The 10032-nt window shown below is 40.8% G+C and overlaps 1 protein-coding gene across 1 annotated transcript; it reads left to right on the forward strand.

The window, feature by feature from the left end:
• Nucleotides 1-7525: 7525 nt before the first annotated feature.
• Nucleotides 7526-9939, forward strand: LOC121790373 (protein phosphatase 2C 16-like; the record flags this gene model as incomplete). The annotated part of the gene is made up of 3 exons (XM_042188609.1): nt 7526-7736; nt 8304-9229; nt 9571-9939. Coding segments are annotated over exons 2-3 (1173 nt in total), but the record flags the coding sequence as incomplete, so codon positions are not given.
• Between the last annotated feature and the right edge of the window lie 93 nt (nt 9940-10032).

Consider the following 10032-nt stretch of genomic DNA (forward strand, 5'->3'; position numbering starts at 1 on the left):
CTTTTGGAAATCTTGTTGTGTTTTTATTGATTTTGGTGACTATATTTGGGGTAGGGGTTTTACTATCTATGGTGTTCCTTGAGACATGGGATATCACACCATCATTCATTTCTAATACAATCAATATATATTAATAATACTCATTATAAGGGATAATTTCATATAATTACTTTTAATAGAAAAATATATATATTATTCTTAGAGATTTATATGATAGATCATGAACCAGGGTGCAATCACTAGATCGTATTTGTCAACTATGAAATCGTACAATTGGATTACACACCTTTTTTTATTTTGAAATTGAGATTTTTAATTACTATATTAGGCATGCTTAATCGATAGGTTGGGATAATAATCGAGTCAAACCATCTATTAATAATCAACACGTTACAATTAACCATTTACTCTGATGTTAATCGGATGGTTTATCAATAGATAACTAATTAGCCTTTCAAGCAAACCCTACATACAGATATTTAGATTCAGAACTCTTATTCAATGATACATGAGTAGTAAATTTGAATTCAAACATGATTATTGAAACACATTTTCACTCGTTCTACAATTTTACACAATACTTTTTCTACAATATTCTAATCAACTTCAACTATTAGGCCATCCACAATAGGAATAGCCCAGCAATAGCCTAGCCATAGCCTAGCCACTGCCACATCATCAGCACTAAAAATCCTCCTGCCACATCATAAATAGCCCAGCCATAGCCTAGCCACATCATAAATGGCCCAGCCACATCAATAGTCACATCACTAATAACAATTATATAAAATGACATAATTAACAATCACACAATATACGGAATTTAATTTACGAGACATATACGGGAAACATTAATAATACTATTAAAAATTTAAAAAGTACAATAATTTAAAAATATTACAATAATTAAAAAAAAGTACAATAATTAAAAAAAGTACAATAATTCACTCCTCGTCGCCGTCGTCGTCTCCTCCGTCGCTGTCGCCACCATCGCCTCCGCCTCCGTCGCCGTCGCCTCTACTCCCGGCAGCTTCCCTCCGTGCCGCCTCCAAATCCTCTTGCATGCTCAGGAGCAATGTTTGAAGCAAACTCTTCTCCACGGGGTCCACCGCCGCCCGCCATTCGGCCATCGTCTTGACCATCTGAGCGTGCGTTTGTTGACGCGCGAAGAATTTGAGATCTGCTGTGGATTGGCCAAGGGGGGATGCCGACTGGACCTCCTGTGAACCCCCGACGACCCGCATCGCCTCCCGTTGAGCCCGCATGTTCCCAACCGGGCGAGTACGACGAGCAAACGAACGAGGGGTCGGGACCTTCTGGGCCGTCTCAGGGAGGTCGTGGGAACCACCGCTACTGCCGCTGAAATCACCGGAATAGTTCAGTCGTTGCTTCTTCGGCCAGCCAGAGTCGACACCTACTCGGAACTTCTCGGAGTCGTTCAGCACAAGATAGCAGTTCCAGTAGGTGAAGTCCTTGTACACCCCCTTCAGGGGGAAGGCTTTCTCCGCTATCCTCCTGCAGTCGTCCTCAGTTTGCCCACTGCTCATCATGCGGAGGGCGTTGGTGTACAAGCCCGCAAATCGGGAGACCGCAACCCTGATTCGGTCCCACGCCTTCCGGCAATCCTCCCCATTGCTTGGTCTCCCCTCCGGGCAAAACCTCTGGTAGGCTGCTGCTATCTTGCCCCACAAGTTGACGATCCTCTGGTTGTTCGAAACGAGAGGATCGTCGCAAACACTCACCCACGCCTTGGACAGCGCGACGTTCTCCGCGTCCGTCCACCTCCTCCGTACCGCGTTGTCGTCCTCACCCGGCTGCGAGGACTCGCCGACCCTTTTCCCCTTGCCTTTCTTCTTTGGGGCGCCCCGACCCCGCCCTGCACCCCCCATTTGAACGGGAGCATCCGGAATACCAGAAAGATCTATCCCCAAGTCATCGAAGGAGAAAGTGTCAAACTGGGCCGGAGGCGCAGCCTCCGTTGGCGTCGATGTGTGCGACGAACCAGTCGAAAAATCAACACTGGGGCGATAGACGTCCCCCGGCGTCCCCTGTGTCGCCGGTACCCCCTCGGGCATCATCTGCATTCCGGGTGCCCACCCCGGCATCTGGACACTGGGTGTCCACCCCGACATCGCCGGAAACGCCCCCGGCGGACTCCCCCCCGCTGGTATCCCAGGCATCATCTGCTGCCACGGGTACATGTTGTAGTATGGGTGCATCTGACTCGGGTGCATCTGACTCCATCCACCTCCCACGGGGATCGGGGGAGTTTGAGATCCGCTACTCCCTGAAGTAGGCTCGTTGTTGAGATTCATTTACCGTTGTTAATCTTGTACAGAAATTTAGATAGAGAGAGTACTCGTTAATACAAGTGGTGCGAATGAAAATGACAGGCAAGTCGCGTATATATAGTGTTTCGTAATTAAAAAAAAATTAAAAATTCGCGCTAGGCGGTGCGCTAAGCGATCCGGACGCTGCAATAGCGCCTAGCGGATCGCCTAGCGGATCGCCTAGCGCACCGTCTAGCGCCGCGGAACCGCCGAGCGCTAGGCGGTTTTTTTCCGCGAAATCGGCTAGGCGGTTGCAATAGTTCGCCTAGCTCACCGCCTAGCGCCAGCGCTCGGCTAGGCGGTGCGCTAGACGCTATTGTGGATGCTCTTACAAAATCATTTCACTCTAAATAGTCGTTATGAGCAAAAAGAAAAGAAAAATTACAAAAACCATATTGATGGGAAATATATAATCATATTTAAAGTTGAATAAAGTCCAAACAATCATGGAGAATATAATTTATGCGTCGAATTTAGTTTATTTAAATCTTAGTGATGTATTTATCAAAAGATTACATCAATAAAAAGTATTCTTGCAAGATATAACTAATAATCACATCTTGTATTTAAGTGAACCAAAATCCTTTTGGTGGTGCAATCTTTATCTTCATAATGTGGGCAAGAACCAAGTAGAAGGTCAATGTGATAATTATTTTTTTTCTTTTGCTTTTGGTTTATTTTGTGGGATTAATTCGAAAACTAGGTCCCAGTATGATGTAAGACTAATGACGTAAAATGGTGCAATTTATGATTTATTCATTAGGCAAACCACATTTTTTCATTGGTGCATAAAAGGACAAAGAGTACAATTTTTACCCCAATACTATATTATTATTATTATTATTATTAAATCTGCCACAAAATTCATATTTCCTTTATTTACGAAAAATAGATTCATTTTTTTATATTTGTTCATATTTCCATTTCTATTTATGAAAACTTTTCACCAATTTTTCATTTATATTTCTCATTTTTTACTTTTTTTAGATGGACAATCTTTGAATGATTGTTTTTAGCCACTTTTATAATATTGCTATGTTTCTACAAATTTATGCTGACAAGGTTATCCTTGCTCGGAAGAAACAAAGGCTCATCGAAAAATAAATTAAATATTGTGTGATTTGCTTTTGTATTTTGAAATGTATAACTTTGAAATCTAAGTGCATCCACAGTGGGGCGCCCTATAGTCCGCCTTATGCTCCGCCACATCAACATTTCATCCTCATACTCTTCCACCTGCAGTGGGATGCCCTATAGGCCGCCCTAAGCATTTTATTTATTTGAATATTTAAAACACTACAAAAATTGGAAAAAAACTTCATTTCATTAAAATTCAAACATTACACTACGAAGATTGGGAGAAAGATTGGGAGTGAACTCCAATCGTTGTCGGGTTTCATTTTTTTCAGTGAGAAAGATTGGGAGTGAAATATTGGTGTGTGAGGAAAGTGAGAGATGTGAGAGAATTATTGGTGTGGGAAATGGAAGAGAAATGAGGGTTTAAATAGATAAAAATATCAAAAAAAAAGAAAACGCGTTGCATCGTCCGCGTGACTCGCAGTGGGGCGGAAGATACAGCAGACGATGCGTGTTCCGACGCCATCGTCCGCGGACGATGCATCGGGCATTGTCCGCATGACTATAGTGGCGAACGATAGCCCGCATGATGCATCGGGCGTACTATCGTCCGCCCCACTGTGGATGCTCTAACAATATAGTGGAGTAATTTTAGTATATTTTTTCATAATATGTACTCACTTTAGGAGATGCATTTTGTTTTTTGAGATGCATCAGTCTAAATGACACATTTTTTAAATGAAAATATCACTATCTCTATTTTATTCTCTTTTATAATACTTTAATTTTTTTTTCCATTTAACTCATAAAACAACACTACATACTATTACGTGCCAAATAAGATTCGCTCTAATTAAAGAAGTAATTATTTGTCACACGATCCTCATTAAAATAAAAATCATAGATGCACCACTTCATTCTATGGTCTTTACTAGATAATAATTACATGGGTGTAATATTTAAACTACAATTTGTTTTTGGAACCTTTGAAAAAGCTATAATTTCATTGTAACTGAAATTAGTTGAAAATTGAAAAAAAGTGAGCAAATATAAGTTAATTCTCTCTCCCTCTCTAGTTTTGATTGGGCCACGTAGACACGAGCCAGCCGACTGAGTTGTGGGGCGGTGGGTCTGTGTCAGACAGTCAGTCACCATTGGATATTTTTGATACACAAAATAATTAAAACTCATTTAATGATAATCTACATTTCTTTTCTTATTTGAGCAAAAAATATTTATTGTCTTTTCATTCTTATTAAATCTTGAATTTCTTGAATTGAGTTAAGTTTATAACGAATAGATTCTGTCAACGTGGAGCGTTTTTAGTTGGATTTCTAAAAAAGCGGCTTAGAGCATCCTGCTCTTGCCAGCGGCACGGTTGTAGGCCTGGGCCCACTTTTTCTGCATGCTCTGTGGCAAGAGCACAACACCCACAGCTGTGCTCTTCCACAAGAACGAGCACAATTAATTTAAAATTCAATTAAACAAAACATTTCCATAATACTAAATTCATTAAAAAAACCTAAATAATATTACAAATGACAAATAAAATAAAAACGACATAATTAAAATCCTAAAAATTCTAAATTATATAATTAAAATACTAAAAATTAAAAAAACCACTACTCGTTTTCGAATTTCGCCCACATGTGTTTGATTAGGTCTTCTTGTAGCTGAATGTGGGTTCGGGTATCGCGCATTGTGTGCCTTGTCTCGATCTTCTGGCCAACCGTCGTATGCTCATCTCGGCGTGGGGGAGACCTCGCTGTTGAGCTTCCGGCTTCATCCCCGTCGTAGAAGCTAGCCGCCCTCGGCCCTTCGTCAGCTATAATCATGTTGTGTAAGATAATACACGTGAACATGATGTCGGTTATATTATTCACGTACCACAGCCGAGCCGGGGCCTTCACAATGTTGAATCGGGCTTGAAGGACCCCGAAGGCTCTTTTGACGTCTATCCGCGCGGACTCTTGAGGCTGCGCATAAAGAACCCGTCTCGGGTCGTGCGGGTTGCTGAGCCTCTTCACGAAAGTTGACCACCTTGGGTAGATACCATCGGCGAGATAGTAACACATGTGGTATGTAGTTTCGTTGACAGTGAAGTCGATCGCCGGTGCTACACCATTCATCACATCATTGAAGAGGGGTGACGAATAGAGCACGTTCAAGTCGTTGTTGGATCCGACAACGCCGAAATATGCATGCCAAATCCATAGGCGTTAGTCAGCGACCGCCTCAAGGATAAGTGTTGGGCCGCCGCCTTTGTGACCGCTTAAGTGTTGCCCCCTCCAAGCAGTCGGACAATTCTTCCACCTCCAATGCATGCAGTCAATGCTGCCAAGCATTCCGGGAAAGCCATGGACTGATTCGTGAAGACGAAGCAACCGTTGACAATCATCGGTGGTGGGTACCCGAAGGAATTCATCCCTGAAAGCTGAACGAACACCCTCGCAAAAATTCTTTAGACAAAGGATTCCAGTGGACTCACCGATATGCAAATACTCGTCGAAGATGTCGGCCGTTTGCCCAGTAGCGAGTTGTCGGATGGCACACGTACACTTCTGCAACGACGTGATACTTTGCCGGCCGGCTGCATCTGGACCTGTTTGGAATAATTCAACACGTGCGGACAATGTGTTGACAATTCGCATAAACAAGCGCTTTGACATGCGAAAACGACGCCAGAAGTAATCTGCCGGAAACCGCGGCTGGTCGGCAAAGTAGTCGGCAATGAGCCTTTCATGGGCTCCCTCCCGGTCACTATGGATGTAGCGGCGAGTTGATCTAGTTCGTTGAGGAGGAGGAGCGGGGGTATTCGTCGCGACATATGCTTCGTAAGCGGCACGATGTTGTTCGTAGTATTCTTGTTCTTCGCGCTCCGCTTCCGCCATAAGATGGGTGAAATCCATTTGAGGTTTTTGAGTGAGGGATGAATGTGTTGATAGTTTGTATGAGAATTATAAATGAGAGATGATTTGATGTGATAAATGGATGATGAATGTGTGTATTTATAAATGATTTTGGGGAAAAAAAATAAAAAAAATAAAAAAAAATTCAGAAAAATGGGCAAAAAACGGCCATATTTTTTAGATTTGGAAAATATTTTACTTTTATTTTTTATCATTATTTAAAATAAAAAAATGGATTTAAAATATAAAAACGGCTATGCCGTTGCCCAATCGCGTGCCGCCACGTCGCCTGCTCGCTGGCACGGCGCGAGCGCAGCGGCGGCGAGCCTCGTCCTTGCCGTTGGCACGGACGGATGCGCGGCCGGCGTCCACCGTTGTGGATGCTCTTATGATTTATCGTAATTACAATAAAGAAGGTAAGAGTTTGTAATTAGAAATGAGATTTCTTTCTTTAATTAGTGATGAAGAAATTGACATTTTTTAACTTTGTGTAATGAAATTATAATTTCACGTTCACCTTTTATTAAGTTAAAAAAATGTACTTATCCTTTTCTCTTTCGTTCACTACAGATTACAAATAATTTTCACCGGATCAATTAATTTCTTAAAATTATGTTATAAATCCACTACTAAATCACGGACAAAATAAAGTCTATTAAATGAAAAGTTCATTAAAAATTATAGAAAAAGTTGTTTGCATAAAAAGAATCACTATAAACACTATTTATCGTCAAATTTAAGCATATTTATGATTAAGTGTCTCAGTTGATAATTACACATAGTACAAGTTTTTGTCAAAATTATTAACTCCCATTCATTTGGGTGGATACAATTTTCAAGTACAAATCCAACTAGATTTAAATAAAATTCTCACAATTCAATATTCATTTATAAAACAAGATGAAAATAGAAAAAAAATTACTATTGATTTGATATGGCTGGAGAATGGCCCTCCTCACCTACAACCACCCTTGAATATAAAATTTGCTTATGGAATGTTGCATCTGTTTTTTTTAAATATATATTTTATTCTATTTATAGTAGTGAGGACAGGTGGTGTGCTTCATGTCCATGTCATGAAGAGGCTGAGAAATATTTATTGTAAGCACAATCCTAAGAGTATTTTTTCTCTTATTTTTTTTAATCTGTAATTTTCATTTCCTTTTCTACTCAAAAGCATTGATTGGAGTAAGATAATTGAGTCTACACGTGTCCATTGTAGCAGTTCTTCAATTCCTAAAAGCTTTTCCACACACATCTCTCTCTCTCTCCACCCCCCCTCTCTCCTCTCAATTCCTCAAGCTTGAAGCTTAAAGGATGTGAACACATAAAAAAAATTAAATCTGCATTATTTCTGAGCTAACCCTGGAGTCATTTCTAGTCTTGGCATGTTTGTGATGCTTCTTCACATCGATTCTTGGTAAGATTCCTTCATTTTTTCATATTTTACTTTGATCCCAGGTGAAAAAAAATGGTTCTTGGATGTGATAGTTCAGCTCCTTTTGTTATTAATTTGTGGGTTTCCTGCTTTATGAAGTAATTGTTGTTAAAGATTGAATCTTGATTGTTTTTGGGGGGAAGTCAGAGATTTGTTTGATTATAATTGAGAGGCTGAAAATTGTTGCCTTAGATCCATGAAACCTGTGTTCCATGTGGCAAAAAGTTAGCATCTTTGTGAGTGTTTTCTTGTGAATCTTGATGAGTTTGGTTTCCTTTTTCTTCCTATGTTGTTTCTCACGAATTCCTGGATTCGGATAAGGGTTTGTTATTTGTCCTTTTCTGCATCTCTTGTGAATTACTACTATATAAGAGGGTTGTGATTTCTTGTTGAAGTGGAAGAATTTGATATCAGATTCTTGAAAAAAAAACTTTGTGCTTTATATATCTGATTTATTTTTGTTTAGATCTCTGTTGTATTAGTTTGTTCTGTTTCTTGGGAATCTGTTTTGTTGATTCATGTGGTGTTATTCTATTTTACCTTGTTTAGTTCTTTGTGAGGTGGGATATCAGCTTGTTAGCTCGCGAATTGTTGCTTTTCAACCTCGTGATCTGGCTAATGCATGTCTCCGATTCGATTAGAAGCTTGTGTAGCCTCAAGAGAGCTAATTGATGGACGAGATGTGTCCAACGATTGCAGTTACAGTTAGCTTAGGTAACCCCGTGTGCGAAAGTCACAAGGAGACTGCACGGCTCAAGCTAGAGACAGAGGCAGCAATGATGCTGGATGATGTTTCTCGTTCTAGTTCGGATAACACGGAAAGCAGCAATGTTCCAGTAGTGCCCCAGGGAAGTGAGGCGAAACGTGATCTGTCACAGACGATGGCTGAAAATTATCAGTTCAGTAGTGATGTTCAGGAAAGTGAAGAAGACGAGGTTCTTTCAATCGGGGAAGGCCCTGACTTGAGTAGTGTGGAGTTGGTCCCCTTAGATTCTTGCTCGGATTTAACCGTGCCTTTAGATACCACACCGGAGTCCAGCTTACCCATTGCTGTCGAGATCGAGGGCGTTGATAACGGCCAGATAGTTGCAAAAGTCATCAGTGTGGAAGATAGAAACACTAAGCGGAGGTTATCTCACGATAACCTCACAGTAGCTACTACACAAGATGAAGAATGCTCGAGCGGGCCTACTATAAAGGCTTCGGTAGTTTCTCTCAAGTTATCCAATGAAAAAAATCCTAGCAAAGGAGGGGTTAAGAGTGTCTACGAGTTGGATTGTCTGCCTCTTTGGGGTTCGGTTTCCATCATTGGACATAGGCCGGAGATGGAAGATGCTGTTGTAGCCGTTCCTCTATTCATGAAAATTCCCATCAAGATGTTCATCGGTGACTATAAGATAGACGGGATAAGTCAAACTCTGACTCACCTCACCTCACACTTTTTTGGGGTATACGATGGTCATGGTGGATCTCAGGTCTGTGAGGCTTCTTTATGTCGTTTTTTTCTTTCTCGTCGCAGATGTCATGATATAGTAATAAATAAATAGTCGGTTATAACGCAATTTTTCTCATGTTATCATGTGAGCAGGTTTTTGTTTGTGTATATATTGGTATTTAAATTTCTGTTTTTGCTTTATATATTATTTTTTTTGGTTGGCTGCGCTCGTTTTACTATTATAAGCTTTTAGACCGTTGCATAAGAAATAGAAGCCGAATTGTTTAGTAATATTTGTAGAGATTGGGAGGTGAGTTTGTTGAGAAGACGGTTACTTATTCTCCTTTTATTGATTCATTGCTAATAGCATCAGTTTTATAGGTTGCAAATTATTGTCGTGAGCGTCTCCATTTAGCTTTAAGAGACAAGATAATAAATGTCAAAGATAATCTGGTTAACGGGAGCAGCCAAGCCTCCCAAGATGCTCGACAAGTGCAATGGGAGAAGGTGTTCAATAGTTGCTTTAAAGAGGTCGATGACGAGGTCAGTGGAAAGGTTAGCCGAGTCATACCCGTAGAAGATGCAATTGTGTCTAATTGCGCCTCTGAACCCGTTGCCCCTGAAACTGTTGGATCCACAGCGGTTGTTGCAGTTGTTTGTTCATCCCATATTATAGTTGCTAACTGTGGAGATTCGAGGGCTGTCCTTTACCGTGGTAAAGAGCCAATCGCACTCTCGGTTGATCATAAAGTAAGCTTTTATGTTTTTTCTTGCACTTTGTCGTTTTCTCGTCAAGTTTTGTTGGCCACCCTTGATTTGTTCGTTGCAATTTCACTTTTCAGC

This window comes from Salvia splendens, unplaced genomic scaffold (genome assembly GCF_004379255.2).
Source record: "Salvia splendens isolate huo1 unplaced genomic scaffold, SspV2 ctg493, whole genome shotgun sequence".
In the NCBI taxonomy this organism is placed as follows: Eukaryota; Viridiplantae; Streptophyta; class Magnoliopsida; order Lamiales; family Lamiaceae; genus Salvia; species Salvia splendens.